Source organism: Ursus americanus, chromosome 6 (assembly GCF_024610735.1).
Source record: "Ursus americanus isolate L20-20 chromosome 6, mUrsAme1.1.p, whole genome shotgun sequence".
NCBI lineage: Eukaryota > Metazoa > Chordata > Mammalia > Carnivora > Ursidae > Ursus > Ursus americanus.
The window spans coordinates 338,098-358,067 of NC_142132.1; the positions used below are offsets into that span (position 1 = coordinate 338,098).

At 57.3% G+C, this 19,970-nt stretch overlaps 2 protein-coding genes across 3 annotated transcripts; one reads left to right on the forward strand and one right to left on the reverse strand.

Annotated features, from left to right (window-relative positions):
* Positions 1-129: 129 nt before the first annotated feature.
* SPRN (shadow of prion protein) lies at positions 130-4,252 on the forward strand. Its single transcript, XM_045809367.2, has 2 exons — positions 130-261; positions 1,296-4,252. The coding sequence occupies exon 2, from the start codon at positions 1,311-1,313 to the stop codon at positions 1,746-1,748; it is 438 nt and encodes a 145-aa protein (XP_045665323.1). The 5' UTR covers positions 130-261; positions 1,296-1,310; the 3' UTR covers positions 1,749-4,252.
* Positions 4,243-19,721, reverse strand: MTG1 (mitochondrial ribosome associated GTPase 1). Of its 2 annotated transcripts, XR_015724674.1 has the most exons (12): positions 19,541-19,721; positions 18,384-18,450; positions 15,170-15,272; positions 12,711-12,791; positions 12,124-12,180; positions 11,662-11,752; positions 10,158-10,219; positions 9,603-9,699; positions 9,199-9,280; positions 6,956-7,067; positions 5,287-5,399; positions 4,759-4,897 (listed from the first exon to the last, which is right to left on the reverse strand). XR_015724674.1 is itself a non-coding variant. In XM_087862512.1 (11 exons), the coding sequence occupies exons 1-11, from the start codon at positions 19,650-19,652 to the stop codon at positions 4,764-4,766; spliced, it is 999 nt and encodes a 332-aa protein (XP_087718638.1). In that variant the 5' UTR covers positions 19,653-19,714; the 3' UTR covers positions 4,243-4,763. The 2 variants fall into 2 exon arrangements, 1 of the variants encoding a protein (XP_087718638.1); XM_087862512.1 differs by lacking the exon at positions 6,956-7,067 and having other exon boundaries at positions 4,243-4,897; positions 19,541-19,714.
* Between the last annotated feature and the right edge of the window lie 249 nt (positions 19,722-19,970).

Genomic DNA, 19,970 nt, shown 5'->3' on the forward strand with positions numbered 1-19,970 from the left:
ACGGGATGCAGCGAGGATGAAGATGCTGGGAGGGAGAGGGGCTGCGCGCTCCTCACAGACTGCCTCTTTCTCCTCCCTTCCCGTCTCCTGGGGGATGAGCCTCCGCGTCTGCCCGCCCCCAATCCTAGGGCGGAGGCCTCGCGCAAAATCCAGACTCCGCGCTCGGGTGCAGGGTCTCCGCCACAGCCCGCTCCTTCCCGCTCTGCCGCGGCCCCTGGAGCGGCCACTCCAGCCCGCCGTTCCGACAGAAGCCCGTGGCGGGTAAGGCCGGACAGCTTGATCCGGGCGCACCGGAAGGCTGGGGCGGGCACCCGCGGGGCCGGGGATGGAGGCGCCGCGAGAGGATCGCAGGCACCCGGGAGGAGGGTCGAGCCGCCACCCGGGTCCCTGCGCCCGGATTAGGCCCTTTGTCGCGTCCCGGTCCCCCGCCCCAGCTGCTCAGCCGAGAGGTCGGGGGGAGGGGTGGAGCATGGCGCGGGGGTGGGGCGGGAGGGAACCGTCCCCTGGGGCCCGGCCTGCGGGGGCGCGGTCTGCACTGCACTGTCACCGCCGCGCGTCTCCGCGCCGCCCGCGAGGCCAGGACCTCCTGCTCCGGCTCTGCGCCCGATGCGCGCTGCCCCAAAGGGTCCGGAAGTGCCTGGAAGAGGCACACGCTTGACCCTTTCTCCAGACGGCGATCTGGGTCTTTGGGGGCCCTCGGTCCCCGAGACTGTACCCTTCAAATACATCCCCCACACTGTACCCTTCAAATACATCCCCCACCCCAGTGTGGCCTCTGGTCCTGCCAAGCCGCGGAGGCTTGGGTCGGTCGTGTCAGGGCAGCCCAGGATATGGGGCCCCCTTCCCCAGGCCTCAGCGTCCCCACCGCAGGGTGTTCACCACCCCCCATTCTTAGCTCCCATCCAGCCCCAGGCACAGAATAACCCCCAGGTGCTCAACCCTCTGACCCTCCAATTCACCCCTTGCTCCTTACTGAACAAGACTCCCACCCTCTATTCAGGCCTGAATGCCTAATCCTCCCAGCCCACCCCAGCCCTGAGCCGTAGTCTTCCAGATGCTGGCAGCCCCTGTACTGCCAAATGCTGTCTCCTGTCCCCAAGCCCTGAGCCCGCTGGTCCCCTAGCCCCTGCCCCCAGGCCTTGAGCCCCCCGTCCCCGAGCCCCTGAGCCCCTGTCCCCAGGCCCCGAGCCCCTGAGCCCCTGTCCCCAGGCCCTGAGCACCACCCCCCCGGTCCCGGAAGCCCCTGGTCCCCTGACCCTCACCGAAGCTGAGGTCCTTTCCCCGTTTTACCGCAGGTTTGCTCCACAAAGATGAACTGGACGGCCGCGACGTGCTGGGCTCTGCTGCTAGCCGCCACCTTCCTCTGCGACAGCGGCGTGGCCAAGGGTGGCCGTGGAGGGGCTCGCGGCAGCGCCCGGGGAGGACTGCGCGGGGGCGCGCGGGGGGCCCCCAGGGTGCGCGTGAGGCCTGCGCCCCGCTACGCGGGCTCCTCCCTGCGCGTGGCGGCGGCGGGGGCGGCGGCCGGGGCTGCAGCGGGCCTGGCGGCGGGCTCCAGCTGGAGAAAGGCCCCGGGCCCCGGGGAGCGCGACCTGGAGGACGACGAGGATGCGGCAGTGGGTGGCAACCGGACGGGCCAAGGCGTCTACAGCTACCGGGCGTGGACTTCGGGCGCGGGGCCCACCAGCAGCCCGCGCCTCTGCCTGCTGCTGGGCGGTGCTCTCGGCGCCCTGGGGCTGCTGCGACCCTAGGCCCGGACTGGCTCGGGGCCAGATGTGGCCCCCAGCCGGCGCCCTCCCCGCAGGCCTCTCCAGCCCACCCAAGACCGCCAGCCGCTGAGCGCCCCTTCCCACCGCGGCCCACCGCCTCCGACCCAGAGAGCCTGTTCTACCTCTCACCTGGAGGCTGCCTCCTGTCCGGCGCCCTGCCCAAGTCCTTCCCCAGCCTCCCCATGTCCCACCGACCGGAGGACCAGGGCCCATCAGTTCCAGGATGCCCCACCCACCGCCTGGAGTTCAGGGTCCTCCCCAGCCAGGAAGGCAGGTGCCTGGACTGCCATCCTGGCCACCAGCCCACCATCTCTCCCAAGCTGCCCAGAGAGATGTGCCAAACCAGGGTGTTCAAGCCATTCTGGCTCCCCTGACCCCATCTTGGACACTCGAGGGGGTGGACAGTGCTGACCAGGAGGCAAAGAGGCGGGCCCTGAGGACCCTGTGGCCCTCCCCCATAGAAGCAGCCAGAACGGACCAAAGGACTAGTGCTCTGGGGAAGAAGAGAGGTTTCTCTCAATAGGTTGTAGTGTGCCTACCGCCTGTCCAGAAGAGGCAGTCTGGGGATTTTGGAGCTTACGTGTGCCCGTTGTGGCTCTCTGGATAATCCCCAGAGCACCCCTGCCACAGCAGCTGCCCCAGGGTCTTGCCAGCCCACCCTCAGGCCCAGAGGCCTGCCCCCTCCCTGGGCAGACACTCTTAAGACCAGGGGCCCCTTGGGGCCACTTTGCTCCCACTCAAAACAAGTCACTCTTCTTGGGACCTATTTTGGGGGGAAACCACATTGTTGAATTTCCGGGAGCTTTTCATTTCCTCTGAGGGTTAGGCTCACCTTCTGGAATCAGTGCTCGCCGGTCCTCAGGGATGGCACTGCCACTCCCACTAAAAAGCCCTCCCTGGGACAGCCGGCTGTGCTCCAAGCAGGTCTGTAGCTCGCAGCCCGCCGGGAAGGGGAGGGCAAGGTGTGAATGGTGCGAAGGGGGCAAGCCAGATCTCAGGTCACAACCAGCAACCAACACACCACGAGGCAGTCCCTGGAGGTGGACGGCGGCCAGGCCCAGCACCCGGCAAGCACAGCCAGACGCAAGAGTACTCGGGGTCAGCAAAGGAAAGTGCCCGGGAAGATGAGCCCCTCCAACACCTGGCTGAGCATCTGAGGCTGTTCTGGGGACAGGACAGACCCCCAGAGAGGCCTCTAAGGAAATGCCAGGCGGGCCTTGCAAGGGTTTGCCTCTGGCACTCAAGCACCCTCGGCAGAAAGCCAGCCCTTTGCTTCTCAGGCACCCAGAGACCCGTTTGCCTCGAGCCTTGGGCCTGGGTCACCATCCGTGAGCTCGGCCCTGGGGGCCTTGGCTCTTCACCACATCCTCCACCATATCCCGCGGCAGGACAACGTCCCAGGCCTAGATCTTCTGGATCTCCCCCTCTTTCGGTGCTCACTGAAAGCTTCACCCGCTGCTGGGCTGCCTCCCAGAATATGCACTCACACCACCCCCTCCATACCACGGGGCCTTCGGACTCAGTTGACGGATTCCAGCACCTCCTGGGAGGGGGAGCTGCCACCTCTGCTCTCCCACAGCTGACACACAAGTCTGGTTAGGGTGAGGGTCTCCAAGCTACCAGTGGAACCCTGGACCAAGCATTTCTCTCCCAAGACCAGGATACAGAGCTGCAGGACACAGCTGCCTGCAGCCGCCTGTACCCACAGCGCCAGCATTCTCGGGGTGCATCCAGCCCAGATGCCCCCCCACCCATTCCAGACCAACCCTGACGCTACCAAAGACCAGCAGGCCGTGGCCGAGCGCTGCCCAGGGCCCCGGGGGCAGCGTGACCGTTCCGCCCTGCACCTGCTGGCGGGAGAGTCTTGCACAGGGACTCGGTCCTACCTGAGGGCCCAGAAGCGCGGGCCCAGCCTCTCGGGAGCCCTCGCAGGCTGCACGGCACCACGTGGCGGGTGTGGCGTTAACAGCCTTCTTAAGTCAAGAGCCTATTTCACACACCAGCCTGATTCCGGGCCGCGCTTGAGTTCTTCCCGCTCTCCTGGTCAGGGTGCAGCAGGAAGCAGACGGTGCCCAGGGCAGGAAATGGCAGCAGAGGTCAGTGTGTGCGTGCCCGCTGTGGGCATCTTCAGGAGGGGAGGTGCCCTGCGGAGACTCGGGTGTTTCCAGGAAGGCCACGGCCCCAATGGACACGGAAGAGGCGAAGCAGCTGACCAGGTCCACCCCACCCCCTTTCCTTCCTCCGCCCTTTGCTGAATGCAGGTTGGTAGGTCAGGTTCCCTGGGGAAGAGTCCCACCATCCTGTTAGCTAGAAGGTGCTCAGAGGCAGTGGCAAACTCCAGTGTCCACTGACCACACCGGCGACCCTCATGGCCCGTACGCAGCTGGGGACAGACGACCCTTGGGCTCTGCCTCAGCTCTCCGGAACCCCATCCACTTTGTGTGCACACGTAAGTCGTGTCATGAAATAAACACTCTGATGGCAAACAGTCTTCTTTATTGCAGGACCCAGGACACTACCAAGGACCTAACACAAGAACGCTTACTAAGCGGCTCATATCCCGATTTTTCTTGCTGAGAGAGGCCTGAACACGTGGGCCCAAGGTGCTACTGGTCACAACAAATCAGGCACAGCACAGACAGGCCTTTCAAATTGTTTAAATTACAGACCGTACTTCCACCTCCTAAGAAAACATCGGCTTTTCCTTAAGAGATACTCAGCACGTGTGAGGCTCACAGGGACAGCTCAGAGATGTCAGCAGCCCCGATATCCAGACCCCGGGCACCCTGCCCTGTAACCAGCAACTGGCCAGGCTATGGAGTGGCGGCAGGTACAGGCTCCGTCCTAGAGACGAGACCTGAGTACCGTACAGTGACCAGCATGGAGATTTCGGGAAAGAGAGTCCCAGCGTCAGATTCTTGGCTGTGAGGGCCCACGATGTCCCAGTGTCTGGTGCCAAGGGCCAGGCAGGAGGGAGGCCCTGCCAGCTGGACCGGTTCAGGGGTCTGCCAAGGGGGGGCTCCGCAGGACATCCCTGTCCAGCATCACTGGGCCTAGCAGCCCGCTGCGGAAGGTGCGGAGGAAGTCTCGGGCTGCGGCGGTGTAGTTGGGCTGGATGACGTTCACGTCCCCTGGGGAGACAAGACGGTATGGTGAGGAAGGCACCGCTGTGCAGGGCAGGCCCAGGATTCAGACACACCCCTTCCCTCCCTGCCCAACCTCAGGGACTGATGGTGGGTACCTGTGAGCTTGGGCACCAGGGCAAACTCAGAGAGAAACCACAGAGTCTGGGCAGTGGCGCCTGGACCGCAGGAGGCTTCAAAGGGGTGGGACACGGCGTGTACCGAGCACGAGACAGGGCTGCCCTGCCCTCCTCTCCAGGCTGGACCGTGAGCGCCCTCCTCTGCAGCACCTCCGTTCCCAGAACAGCCACGTGTGCCCACAGTGTCCTCTGCCCACAGCCACAGCCCTCTCGGTCGGCCGGTTCTCCCAGCCCGGGGCTGAGGCCTCCACGTCTCACCTGTCCCCGTGAGCACCTTCACCTTCTGCGTCTTCCCCAGCCTCACAGCCACCCGCTTCAGCACACTGGCTATGTCATCGCAGGCTCCGTCCAGGCCGTAGTGCTGCACATACCTACACACAGACCAGCGGTCAGGGGGTGGGAGCCAGGGCCAGGACGTGCCGGGTCATGGCCAGCTCCACCAAGGACCCCTCCTGCGTGTGGGCTGACCTCTGTCCTCCCACTTGGCCATGGCCAGCTGCCCTAAGGGCAGCCTCCCCACCGGAGCCCGTGGTTGCATCACCCACCCCACTCCTGAGCAGGCCTGGGGCCTGGAGCCCTAGGTTAGCACGGCAAGCCACTGGGAGGTACGCAGGGCCTCTGGGCAGCCGCACGAGGGCAGGGGCACCAGGACCACCAGCACTGTCTCCAGGGAAGAAGGAACAGGTGAGCCCGGTGCTTCTGCAGCCCACAGACCAGCAGACTGAGCACCCACCTCCGCTGAGAACTGCCCGGGGGCTACCGGGAACTCCCTGACCCACACGACCCCCGCTGTGGGCCTGATGAGAGGCCCAGCACACGGTCAGGCACGTCTGACCCCAAAGGGCTGAAGGAGACAAACCTCATCCACAGACAAGCACCCCCCTGAGCCCCGGGAGCCGGGAAACTCCACCTGGACCGCCTCACGGTCCACAATGGAGGCCAGAGCTCAGCCAGGAGGAAAGTAAGACGTGGACCCAGCCCCCACGTGGGCATCGGAGTGCCCGTCTCAGAGGGAGTCTGAACCCTGAGAACACAGGTCCTAAGTCAAACTTCTGAGGGCGGCAGCCGCACAAGGCCCTCTGTCCTGGCGATCTCGAGAGCTGTCCCCGGAAGAGCACTCCCGCTAACACACACACCCAAGAGCTTCCGCCCGCAGAGACCCTAGAGATTCTCTAGAAACGTTCTCTGGAAATGCTGCAGGACAGCAGATGCCCAGACTCCCACACACATGAAGCAAAAAAATTAATTTGAAATTCTACTTCACAAAACAGAATAACAGGAACTGAATTTACCTCCCCTGAAACACCCAAAAACACACAAAACAATGGTTTTCAAGGCACCAGACATCAAGCTAAGAAGAATGTAAACAGGGACCTGCCACCGCCCCACTCGGCACCTCGTGACCCCACAGAGCCCAAAGGGTTGCTGCAGCAGAGACGTCGCTGGCTGAACCAGAGACGGCAGAGCTGCCCAGAGAGAGAGTTCTAGAAATCCGCCAACCTCTCTATTTAGCAGAGGAGGGCTCCGCACATGTGAGAAAGGAAATTTTCCAAAGCCAGAGGCCAGGAGAGACCCCCAGCAGGGCAGAGGGGCAGTGGGGCAGCGCTCACACAGAGCCAGGAGCAGGCGGGTGGGACACAGGGCAGGGGAGGGCCCTGCCCCACTCGGGGCAACGGCTCCAGACCCAGAGGCCTGGAGGGAACTGTTTCCAGACAATCGTCCCAAGCAAAGCTCAAGGATTTGTGCAGGAACTTAAAGATACCATCACCCAGAGATACAAAATTCAAAATGCCTGCCAGCCGAGCAAACAGTATGAAGCACGGACCGCGGGAAACGGACACATCGTGAGGAGAAAATCAGTCAGGGAAACTGCCCCAGATGTTGGGTTAGATCGCTTATTGTGACCACAGTCCACGTGGTTACGAACCGAAGTAGAGACACAGACGATGTGAAACGCGCTGAGACACACACTGGCGGGCGCAGGCAGCAGGTCAGACACGCAGGGGTGCGGGCGCGCGGCCACACGTGGGCACCAAGTCCTGAGGACGGGAGAAGGCAGAAACTGAAAACGCAGGAAGAAATCATGGTTGAAAATCTGATAAAAGCTACAAAGCCACAGATCTAAGAACTCAATGAACTATAAGCTCAAGAAACGTGAAGAAAGCCAAACAGGGCCCGTTGTCATAAATGGCCCAAAAGCTTGATGAGAAAATCTTAAAAGCAGCTGGAGGAACAAAGACAAACCTGACTGATTACTCATGGGAAACGACAGGGGTGAGAACAGGATGGGACAGCCTCTTTCCAGTCCTGAAAACAGCTCTCCATATAGCCTTTCACGCAGCACAAACATCTTTCCAAAACGAATGTGAAACGAAGACATCTTTGAACAACCAAAATCTGAAAGAATAAATCAGCAGCAGACCCGAGCTGCAAGAGACCTGACGGGAAATCCTCAGTTGGAGGACGCCACGTGGAACCAGGACCCACACGAAGGAGCGAGCAGCGCTCACGAACCGTCAAGCAACGGGCAAACAGCTAAGGTTTCTTTCTTATACTTGAGGCCTCTGTATAAACGAAACAGGATAGCTCAGGTTTACAAACACGTAAAAGTAAGACACAGAAAACAAAAGCCCAACGACCCAGAGAAGAACGCACATCGTAAGGAGCTTGCACACGAGACATGTTATGACATCACTCCAAGCTCCTCAAACACTCAGGCAACCTCCTCCAGAAGTTACAGACGACAAGCTGACAGACGGGACAGAGGGAGGAAGACAGGCAGGCAGACGCTGAGAAAGAGGAAAGGGAATGAGGAACAGATGGAACAAACAGCACGGCAACAAATGTGGGGTTAAGATTTTATTTATGTATTTGAGAGAGAGCGTGATCGAGAGGGCACAAGCCGGGGAGCAGCCGAGGCAGAAGGAGAAGCAGGCTCCCCACGGAGCAGGGAGCCCGACACGGGACTTGATCCCAGGATCCTGGGACCACAACCTGAGCCGAAAGCAGACGCCTCACTGAGCCAGCCAGGGTCCCCACAAGACGACAAATTTAACCCAAACATCAGTAATCACATTACGTGTAAACAGCCCAAAGACCTAAAATAAAGACAGAAATGGTCAGACTGGATAAGAAACAAGACCTCACTGTCTGTACGCAGCCTGTGAGAAACACATTTTTAATATAAAGACACAGATAAGCTCAAAGCAAAAGGATAAGAAAGGATTTACCACGTTAACACAAATCGAAAGCTGGAGTGGCTGTATAATGAGCAGACGAGGCAGGCGTCAGAGCAGAGCGCGCTGCGAAGACCAAGACGGTCACTGTGCGTGATGAGGGAGGACGGCAGGACCCGCAGCCTGTCCCCTGCACCATACAACACAGCTTCGGAACACATGAAGCAGACACACGACGACAAGGACAGACGGACAAACCAGTCACAGGCAGAGTTCAGTACCTTCTCTCAACACCTGATGGCAAAACCAGAAGCAAAGCCCGCAGAGTAGAAATAAGGAAATAATAAAGATTGAACGGTAATCAATGAACCAAAAGACAGAAAAACAACAGAGAAAGTCAATGAAAGCTGGTTCTTGGTGAAAATCAGTAAAACTGATGAACCTCTGGCAGGACTGAGGTCCTCAACGTGACACAGGACATCCAGGAAACACCCCCGCTCACATCACAGTCCCTGGCGAGAACAAACAGGCGTGTCAATCTATACCACAGAACACCACGTGGCAGCCACCAGGAAGGAGCGACACAGGTCACGACCCACGTGACAATATGGGTCACGACACACATCACAACACGGAGGAGTCCGACAGCAGTGACATCGAGCACAGGGAACCCAACAAAAGACAGTACACGCCATGGGACTCCATCCCTAGGACGTTCGAGGAAGGGAGAGAAGGCAGATGGCCGCCAGGGTGTGGCACATGGGGTTGGGGGACCGTCTGTAAAATGGGAGAAGGAAGGGGTAGGGAGGAGCAACCCCCAAAGAGCACAAGAAATTGGGGAGCTTTCTTGACTGCGTAAGAGTCAAACGTGTCAAACTGCACACTGCACATCATGTGCAGAATTGGTCTAATAATACGTTAATGCTATTTTCCTTAAAGACGTTTGTCCAGGAGGAGAGAGAGGACAGCCCACCTGCCCCCAACCTGCACTCACCCAAAGAGCTGGTGCCTGTTGAGAGTGTAGAGAAGGTAGTCGGCCAGGGTCTCCTCCCCCACCAGGTGGTCCAGCACAGTTCCTGGAACCAGGAGGCCAGCGTGAGCACTGCAAACCAGCCCCGCATCTGGCCCAGCCAGAGGCACTGCTGCTCCTGACCGCTCCGCCTCGGCTGTAAGCTGGGAGAAGGCAGGCGCTCTGCAGGCTGTGGGGGTCAGTGGGCTCAGAGCAGTGGCTGGCCCACGGCAGCTGGAACGAGGTCTGCACAGGCTGCTTGACAGGCTCACTCCGCACAGCTCGGAAGGGTCTGCCACAGCCGGGCTGAGAAAAGCAGGCACAACCCGCCAGCCCTGGCGGCCCCACACCTAGGCAGCAGGAGGGGGCACCGAGGGGCTCCGACTCACCGCACAGAGCCAGCTTCAGGCCCATCTCCACACTTGCAATCCGAGGGGCCAGCACCCCAGGAGTGTCCAGCAGGAACATCAGTGGCCGCTCACACACCTGTGAACAGAGGGCGGTCGGGCCAGCCGCTCCCTCCAGTATGCTGCTGGGTGGCCCCTGGAGCCAGGCTGCTGGGTTCCCAAGGCTCTGAGGAGGCCCTGACGCCCTGTCCCAATGGGCTTGTCCTTTTCAGGAAGCTCTCAGCTTCCCTGCAGGATTGGTTCCCACTGAGTTTGGAGAACAAATCACAGCAACGTCTTTTCCTCCCAGGGCAAAAAAGGCATGTGTGGACAGGCTGGGCTGAGCCTAGGAGAACAGGCCACTGTGTGACCTTGGGCAGGTGCCTTGCCCTCAGCCATAAGACAGGGGTCTGATGTAAGGGGGCAGCAGTGCCTGGCACGCGACAAGCACTCAGCAGGAACAGAGTGGAGGACAAGGCCTGCAGGCCACCCCTCAGCCCTCAGGAAGCACCAGGTGCGTGTGCATGGAGCTCTAGACCCAGCAGCCGAGGACCCTACCTGAATTCTGGACATCACAGCTCTGGTGATCCCAGGCTCGCCGCCCACCCTCGTAGCTTTTCCTGCGGGATGAAAAGGGGCTGTCGAATGTAGTCAACACACAAAGCCCAGCATACAAGCTACAGGATAAGAAATGAGACACATGGAAACCTATGAAGGCCCACATGAGCTTGCGTTCAATTCAGCTCCAAACCAGCTCACAGCAGTGACCCTTTTACCAAAACTTGCCTCCCCAATGCCTAGAACGGCGCTCCAAGACCTGCTGAGGCAGGCAGGCGTTTGACCGTGAAGGTCCCAACAGACCTGCTTCTTTCAGCACGCCAGCTTCTGCCTCCAGGACTTCACCCTATGCCCCCGACACCAACCCTGCACCCCACGAAGCTGTCCCCACAGCAGTGCCCACGACAGGTCTTTCTGTGAGCTGAGTTCCTGTCCAAGGTGCCAAATCAACTCAAGAGTAAAGAGATACATGTGTCTGTCAGTGATGCATGGAAAAGCAAAACATGGTCTAGAAACCCATCAGAATAGTATTCAGCCTTGAAAAGATGGAAATCCTGACGCAGCCACGGCATGGACGGACCCTGAGGACATCACTCTCGGTGAAACAAGTCCAACACGGAAGGACCAACACTGTGTGACTGCACTCATGTGAGGTCCAGACAGAAAGCAGATTAGGGGTGCCCAGTGCTGGTTAGTGTTTGTTGAAAGACTTCCAGTTGGAAACAATGCAAAAGTCTAGAAATAGTCTGATGAATGCACAGTACTGAATATACTTAATGCCAATTATTTTTAAAGCCACAATCTTTTAAAAGCCATAATTAAAGAAAAACTTGAAACGACAGATGATTTGGCAAGTCTGCAACGAGTACCAAAAACACCATCTGCAAAGTAATGGTTTGGCTAGTTGAGTCTGGGGGTCTGTGCACTGGGAGCCGGTGTGTTAACGGAACACACATTGCTGGTGTGGAAAACAAAGCCAACGTGGCCCTGGTGACAAACTTGAAAATACTTAATGGAACAAAGGGTAAAGCACAACGAGTGAGTAGAGCGGGCACGTCTGTGCGACTCCACGACCAGGTGAGCACACACGAGGAGGCGCCCGGACGGCTCCCGGAGCCCATTCCCAAGCCCGGACGATGCAGTTTTGCAGCTGGGAGGGGGGGCACCTCACCAAACGCCTCCCGCCTGACATCAGGTCCCACCTATGCAGCGGCGTCCTGAGACTTCAACGAGGGAGAAGCAAAACCGCCAAAGAGCAGGAAAGTCATCCACGTGTTACACATCTTAACATTTCACGTTCAGGAGAGAAAACAAACTGAGTCTAGAACATGTAACAGGACGGCTCTGCGTCACCATTTAGCCTTACGTCAGGCACTTAACCGGGTCCTTTCAGTGCACAGACAACCCCGAGGGGCCGGGAGGCTCCGGGTCCGGAAGTCTGTCTGAGGACCGAGGAAGAGCGGCTGCACGCCAGGAGAAAGACCGCAGAGCAAGAAGGCCATACCCTTCCTCAGGTGCTGTCTCCTCAGCGCGTTGATGAGTGAGGACTTGCCCACGTTGGGGATCCCGATCACCATGGCGCAGTACTCCAGGCTCTGTCCAGGCACAAGGGCAGGGAGTCAGGGGTCCACCCAGAGCCCCCCCACAGCCCCCTCCGGCCCATGCTAGGGGCCCCACAAGCCCAGGTTTGTGTGCAGGGGAAGGAAGGTCACTGTGGAGGCCCTGCCCACCTCAACAGGGCCACCCCACCCTTCCTGCTACGAGAACAAGGACGCAGGGCAGCTCCAGGGGCTGGGGCAGCAGCCCCCTGCCAGGCACCTGCAGCAGCACAGAGAGAGCCCCAAGGAGTTCTGGGGTGCAGTCGTGGCCCAGCATGGGGACCGCTTGACCGCTGCTTAGCCACTGAGCCTTGGGCTCCTCAGCAGGAGGGACCAGCCCACAGCCGGCACTGGGCCCCACAACCAACCTCTCCTCGATGATAACGGTAGCTGCTCTCAACCAGCCCTCTGACCATCGGGATGACCTGCCAAGGACAAACCACACAGAAACAGGCTTCTGGAGGCAGTATACTCCCAGGTCCAGCACCGGGGAACCAGGGCTGTCCTCATCAGGATTCAGAATGTGCTGGGGCCCTGGGGGGGGGGGGGCAGTGACCTGTGCCATGTCCTGTCCCTCCACCATCAGTGAGCAGGTCAGTCCCCCAGAGGGTGACAGCTCTGACTACAGCCACCTCCCACCAAACTGCATGTCAGCCAGTGAAATAATCCTCAAAATACAACCGCAGAAAACGAGGCCCCAAACCCTCCGGAAGCTCGCCCTAGCTACAGCCCCGAGCAGCCCCGAGTGCACTACCGCCCAGCACTATCCTCCTCAGACGGTCACAGGCTGTCCAGAGCCCACCTGCTCTCAACCAGAGGAGTATGCCCCAGGACCCCCAGCAAACCCATGGACTGTCTCCGAACTCTGCTTCTTCTAAGAGCATGAGATAATCTGTGGGATTTCTTAAATGTATTTAAGCAAAAGCATTAGAGTGTGAAACAGAAGGGCACCTACCTGCTTGATATTCTCATCCCTTACGCAGTTGGTGAAAACAACATTTTTTAGGCCTTTTCCTTCTAAGTGTTGTATAATTTTCTGAAAGAGAATATTTCCATTTTATATACTAAATGCAAATAGGGGTAGCATGATACGCTAAAATTCAAGGATCTGGGACAGCCCCACCCCCGCCACAGGGCCAGGCGTGTTCCTGGCTCGGAGCCCCTGCAGCAGAATCTGGGGAAGAGCCAGACCCCTAGGGGGGCAGGTGGCACAGGCACTGGAGCACATGGATCTCGACCTCCTGCAGAGCACAGGCCCGACTGGCTCCCCTGCGAGGACAGGAGGGAAGTGCCCTGGCCTGGGGCCCATGTACTCCGGGCTCCAGCAGGGATGAGGGCTCAGCACAGACACCACCTGCCTCTCAGGACTCGGGCACCCTCACGTACAAGGAGCCGCTTCCAGCATCAAACAGTTCGGTCTCCACTAGTGATCTTGTTACCCCTGAGTATTCTGCCTAGCTCCCCTGTAAACTGAGGCTTGAACACAATCCAATTACAAAATATACGTAATGTTTTAAAAGGCCAAAAGTAAACTAAGGCTAACATGAATTTACTGGTCTTAACATGAAGCGAAAGCAGCGTAGGAATCCCGTTTTTTTTAAAACCAGTGTATACTGTTTGAACAGCTACTAACCTAAAAATTTGGCTGATACCTAAATGAATAAAAAGTCATTCACTAATTAGTTTTAGTTATGTACTTCAGTTATTCTCTGACGATGCGGATTAAGACACAGGCCACAACAAAGACGTATTTGAGGCCACATTTTGAAGTATATCAACTCACAATGGATGTCCTGACTCAGCACGTAGAAGTAGACATGAGGGGTCACCGCTGGGGGCTTCTCCCTTCCTCTCCAGGGCCTCTGCCACAGCAGCACCTGAGAACAGCTCCCAGCCCAGGGAGACACCGCTGTGTCCCTACGGCAGGTCACCTTAGTGCCCAGCACTCTACAAAAATTAGCATTTAAGGGCAGACGCAATCACTGATTAAGACTCAAATCTCAACCAATAAAAGCAAAGCTTATGATAAATCACTCCCTGCGCACATGCACTGAGACCCATGAGCACCTAGTTCCTGGAGGGCCTGAGCTGCCCGATCTGCACAGCAGGAGGGCTTGAAATGCCCACAGGTGACTGCACCTGGGTCAGAGGTCAGGGGTCGCTTCTGCTTGGATTCTCAATGACAGAACTCCAGTGGCTTCAGTGTTTGATGTTTCTGGAAACCTTGAGGTGAGGCTTGTGGTTGGGGCTTAAGGAACTCAAACACACCACAACGAACTACAAAACCTGAACTGAGGGGTGCCTGGGGGCTCAGTCTGTTGAGTGTCGGCCTTCGGCTCAGGTCATGATCTCAGGGTCCTGGGATCAAGCGCCTGCAACAGGCTCCGTGTTCAGCATAGAGTCTGCTTCTCCCTCTCCCTCTGCCCATCCCCACTCCCCTCTCTCTCACTCTGTCTCTCTCTCTCTAAAATAAATAAAATAGGGGCACCTGGGTGGCTTGGTCAGTGAGGCGTCTGCCTTCGGCTCAGGTCATGATCTCAGGGTCCTGGGATTGAGCCCCGCGTCGGGCTCCCTCTGCTCCTCCCCCAGCCCCACTCCTGATCTCTCTCTCTCTCTCAAATAAATAAATAAAATCCGGAAAGGGAAGGAAAGTGGAAAGGAAAAGGAAAGAAATAAAGCTTTTTAAAAGCAAAACAAAAACAAAAACAAAAAACCTAAACTACGTTCTGGAAACAGAGAAAACTGCACCACCAAAAGCCTAACAGCCTGGCTGCAGTCCCCGGCAGGAAGAGCAGTGGGGAGCACTTGAAAACAGCATGTCCAGACCTCCATGTTTCTCGAACCTCTGCGACACATGGGAAAGCCCTGCCCTGGGTCACTCGGTCACGCGTGTCCCCCAGTCCTGCCTGCTTTGAAGAAGTTCCTTCGGGCCCCCCCACCCTTCTAGTTTCCAAATCACTGGGTGTGCAGGACTGGCCGGCTGGTGTGGGCACCTGGGGCAAATGCAGCCATCACAGGAGACCTCCAGGTCAGTACCCACGGCCTGGGCCTGTAGCCACCGGCCTCATACAGCTACTGAAGCACAACTCGTTAAAATGGAATACACTGTGACCCTCATTGCAGGGGCCGCATTTCAAGTGCTCCCGGCCAAATGGGCCAGAGGCCACACAGTGGGGCACCGGGCTCCAGACACCCAGCCTGGCAACGTCCCACGGGAGAGGCGAGTTTTAGCCCTTGGACTATAAGTTAAAAATTAAAGGGAAGCATGTCATTTTGAGAAATCATGTGGGAATACATCTGCAAACAAAGGGTTGTTTGCCAAAGCAATCCGGCCTGGCTGAGTCAACACCGCAGGTTTGCAATCCCAGACACAGTAACCCTAACCCTGACGGCACCCGAGACGGGCACCCTCACCTGCTGCTCTTTCAGATCTGCCAAGTCCATTTTGTTGAGGACCAGCACGTGAGGCTTGAGCCCAAGAGTTTCCTGAAACAGAGGATTGCGGCCTGAAAGTGGAATGTGGCAAAATTAAGGCAAAAATTCCTTCAGTGCTTTACCAGCCAATTAATTTATCTTGTCCATCCTGTTACGCAAACTGACAAGGAAATCTGTAGAAGGAATTGAGCAGAGGAGGAAGCCTAGTCTCAGCCCAAGTACATGCCAGCCAGCCCAGCCTCACACTCCAAGAACAATGAAACCAACCCCCAGTCCTACCCTCCCAGCTGGGGAAAAGGCCACTACCACGTCCCCACTGCAGACACGCAGGGCAGTGGCTCTCACGTGCCTTCCCAAACAGGAACAATGGGGCAAAAACAAAACACAAAGCTCAGTGCCAGGTTTTATAACTGGTTCTTTGTTTAGCTGCCAGGGTACGTAAGTTCAAAATGAATGATCTGATCACTCAGTGCGTCCCATAAAGTCCTAACCAGTGCATCTCAAACCACTGTCACCCTCTGGTTACCTCCAAGGAGACAAGGGTCCCCCATGGAAACCATCCTTGAAGGCTCTACACCTCGCCAGCACTGTCAGACCCTTCACCCTCAGCCAGGGACCCCTGGGGATCAGGACCGGTCCCACCTCATGGGACCCTAACACAGGCAGGAGGAGAAGCCCTTATCTTCTGAACACTCGGCCCCTACCGGGTGCTGCATCTCCTCCTGAGTCCAGGTGTGAAATTCCCAAGGCCTCCAGCACACCCTGTGTGTAGGCCAGTTAAGGGCTATGCCCTCACTCATACAAAAGGACTTTCCACAAACTCACTCTTCCCCCAAGGGTTAACCAATCCTGTGTAATTCAGAATACCAAAAGCCTCAGGCTCCCTCCCAGGGCCCCTAACCCAGCCTAGGGCTCCGTGCCATGTCCTGGAGGAAAAGGCAGAGGTCTAGAAACCAAAAGGACAGGTGTCCACTCACTGTCCAGTGAGTAACCACTACAGGTTTATCATTTTTGATAAACATAGGACTGCCAGCAAACAATTCTGACTAGCATGGGATATCCTATAAATTGACATATTTAGCCTACAATAAATAAACTTGACACTTCACTACAAAAGTTCCAGAGTCTTTGAAATAGTGAAAATGGTCCCTCGTCTGACATCCTTAAGCTGGTAACAACTCTCAAACCAACACCTTCATCACATAAAGAGAATCCAAACATAGCTCAAATACAGTAAAAACAAGGTCTGACAAGTATATTCGTTAACAAACAAGACCACCAGACCTTGCCAATTCACGCCTCAGGCACATCGAAATGAAGCTTGCATACCCCACCTAGAGAACCCACTGATGGACTAGACTGGAAGGTCTGGGTGTGCCGGGCAGAGGTCGGAGACAAAGATGCCACCCAGTGTACCAACGGGAGTGTCAGAAAACACAAGGCCCCACACCAGAGACACTGATTAACTGGTCTGGAAAGGGGCCCAGACCAGGAGTTTTTAAAGCCTCCTGGAGAAACTCTAACGTGTAACAAGGGTTGAGAACCACTGCTTTAAGTGCCTCACCGAGAGGTGAGGGTGCCAGACCCTGTGGTAGCCGACTAGACCAGAGCAGAGATCAGACAGAGATCAGGTAACGGTCAGGAACATCTCCTGCTGCTTGAGCACTGCCGGATAGGAGGAAGGGCCTCCCCTTACCACTACAATGTTGCACGCAATTCCCACAGAGTTGGGAGCGAGGGAGCCCACAACACTAAGCAATTCTGTGACACCAGCTGGATGTCCTATAATGCACCTCAATTCTAACACTATCTACACGAAGAAAGAGTCAGATCCCACAGGCTAAGGGCTCAGTCCCACAAGATGCTACCCCCCTTAAGGTGCCAATCACAAGTCCAGACTGTCACCTGTGCTTCTAACCAACTAGTTATAGATGGGAGGTTCCCACGAGCCCCTCCTTGGATTCAATTAGTTTGCTAGAGCGGCTCACAGAACTCAGAGAAAATTTTACTTACTAGATTACTGGCTTATTATAAAATGATCCGACTCAGGAATAGCCAGACAGAAAAAACGTATAAGGCAGGGTATGCGGGATGGAGCACAGAGCCTCCATGCTCTAAATGTGACACTCTCAGGGCGCCTGGGTGGCTCAGTCAGGTAAGCACCCAACTCTTGATTGCAGCTCAGGTTGTGATCTCAGGGTCATGAGATCAAGCCCCGCACTGGGCTCACCACTCAGCGCAGAGTCGGCTTGAGATTCCCTCTCTCTCCCTCTGCCCCTCCCTGCCCCGCACTTGCATGGGCACCACCCCCCTTCTAAATAAATACATATATACACATGTACATACATAAATAAATAAAATCTTTTTTTTAAGGTTTTATTTATTTATGTGACAGAGAGACAGCCAGCGAGAGAGGGAACATAAGCAGGGGGAGTGGGAGAGGAAGAAGCAGGCTCATAGCAGAGGAGCCCGATGTGGGACTCGATCCTGGAACGCCGGGATCACGCCCTGAGCCGAAGGCAGACACTTAACCGCTGTGCCACCCAGGTGCCCCATAAATAAATAAAATCTTTTTAAAAAAATAATAAACGTGCCATACTCCCTCCATATCCAGATTTGCCAATGCAGTTTTCCAAACTGTCTTTTTAGGTCTTTATTGAGGCTTGATTAATTAAATCACTGGCCATTGGCAATCAATTCAACCTCCAGCCCCCCTCCCCTCCCAAAGGTCAGGGGATGGGACTGAAAGTTCCAATCCTCCAATAGCAGGGTTGTTTCACCTGGCAAGCAGCCCTCAAACGTAGGTGACTTAGTGGCTTTCCAAAAGTCATCTCATCAACAGACACCTTTATCACTCTCATCACTTAAGAAATACCCAGGGTTGGGGCACCTGGGTGGCTCAGTCGTTAAGCGTCTGCCTTCGGCTCAGGGCATGATCCCAGAGTCCTGGGATCGAGCCCCATATCAGGCTCCTCCGCTGGGAGCCTGCTTCTTCCTCTCCCACTCCCCCTGCCTGTGTTCCCTCTCTCGCTGGCTGTCTCTCTCTCTCTGTCAAACAAATAATTAAAATCTTTAAAAAAGAAAAGACAAGACAAGACCCAGGGTATTAGGAGCTCTGTGCCAGCAACAGGGACAAAGACCAAACAGACATGTATTTCTTCCTACAAATCACATATCACAACCACTGAAGGATATCCGGGCGTCATGGACCTCGATGATACAGTCCACCAACTTTAGGCTGCTTTGCATCTTCCTCAGCCCTGGAAAACAGAAGAAGGGTGCCTAATGGGTCTATGGCTTTCCAAGAGTGACAGGTTTAAACTGAACGTCACTAACAACACACCACGAACAACCTAAAACGGAGTACCTCTGAGTGGCGAGTCCTAAGTCACCCTAAGTGATAACCATTTACCGAGTGCGTCTCTGAAGTTCAACAGTGGTGTCTCCAGAAGGAGAGGCCCTGCCCGAGGGGCAGCGGCTTGTCTGGGTCCGATGGCCCTGGAGGGCTCTACCGGGAGTATTTAACCTCGGAGCTACGAACAGGCAGCCCCGACTACCCCACTCACTGGGCCCTCACACTGTGTGGCGGTGCTGCTGCCCAAGCATCCACTTCAGCCCCTCGCGCTGCACTGAACTCACCCTAACCAGGAACCACACACAGCAGAAGTAACAAGGCTCCTCGGTAAGGCGACAGCGCCACTCAGCGGGCCTCACGCAGCCACATCGGGGCATTGAGCGCATCCTCGAGCATCTCACATCCCCCACCTCCATGCCCACGCTGCCACCGCGCCAGCCCTCGGGACACGGACGTGCGCGGCACTCGGTCACCGCGCACCGGTGAGCCAGAGCGCGCGAAGGCAGCCGGAGCAGGAGCGGCCATCGCCGCACGGGGGACTGCGCCGCTCCCAGGGGTCTTCCCCGACAAGTGGTTTGGCCGGGGGCTTGGGCTGTTTGGCAGCAGACAGCAATGCCCCTGCGTCTTAAATGTGCTGCAATGACAGCACAGATTGGAAAGTACTTCCCTACCACCATTTCATTTAGTCCTCAACACAATATTCAGGAAAGCATCTCTTCGTAGAAACAGATGTGGCAGCGGAGGCTTTGGGAAATAAAGCGGCAGAAGGGACGTGCTGGGACTCAGGGCCGCCCCCGGACACCTCTGCCGCCCGCCGCCGCCTCCCGCCCCACGCGCGGTTAACCTGACGAGCGAACGGGCGCTGGGGACGCCGGCGGGTGCGGGGGGGTGGGTGGCGCCGGGAGGGGACTCCGGGGACTCCGGGGGGCACACACACGGGCATACAGAGGCGGGCGCAGACGGCGGGCGGACCCCGGCCCTCCCGCCCCCCTCACCCTTGGCCATGTGTCCCGGGAACCAGCGCGCCACGTCGCGACCGCCCAGGGGGAAGCTGTCTCGCCAGGCGGCCCCGGCGGCGCCGCACAGTGCGCGCGAGGCCAGCCTCATGGCGCCGTGTGCCCGAGCGCAGCGCGACGCGGGGGGACCAGTGCCGCGACGGACCGCTCCGCCGCGCCCACGACCAGACCCTGCAGTTCCGGCGCTTCGGAAAGCCGCCCGGCGACTCGCGCGTGCGCGCTACGCTGCCTTCGGCGACGCGCGGGGCTCGGGGGGCGGGCTGGGGGCGGGGCTACGAGACTACCGGGGACCTGCGCGCTCTCGGGACTTCGCGGGGGTCCTGAATTTGTGGGGTGGTTTTTTTTAAGGAATTCATAGCTATAGGAACGTTAATTATATTTAAAATTTTCTAGTTCTTCCTTAAGTGTT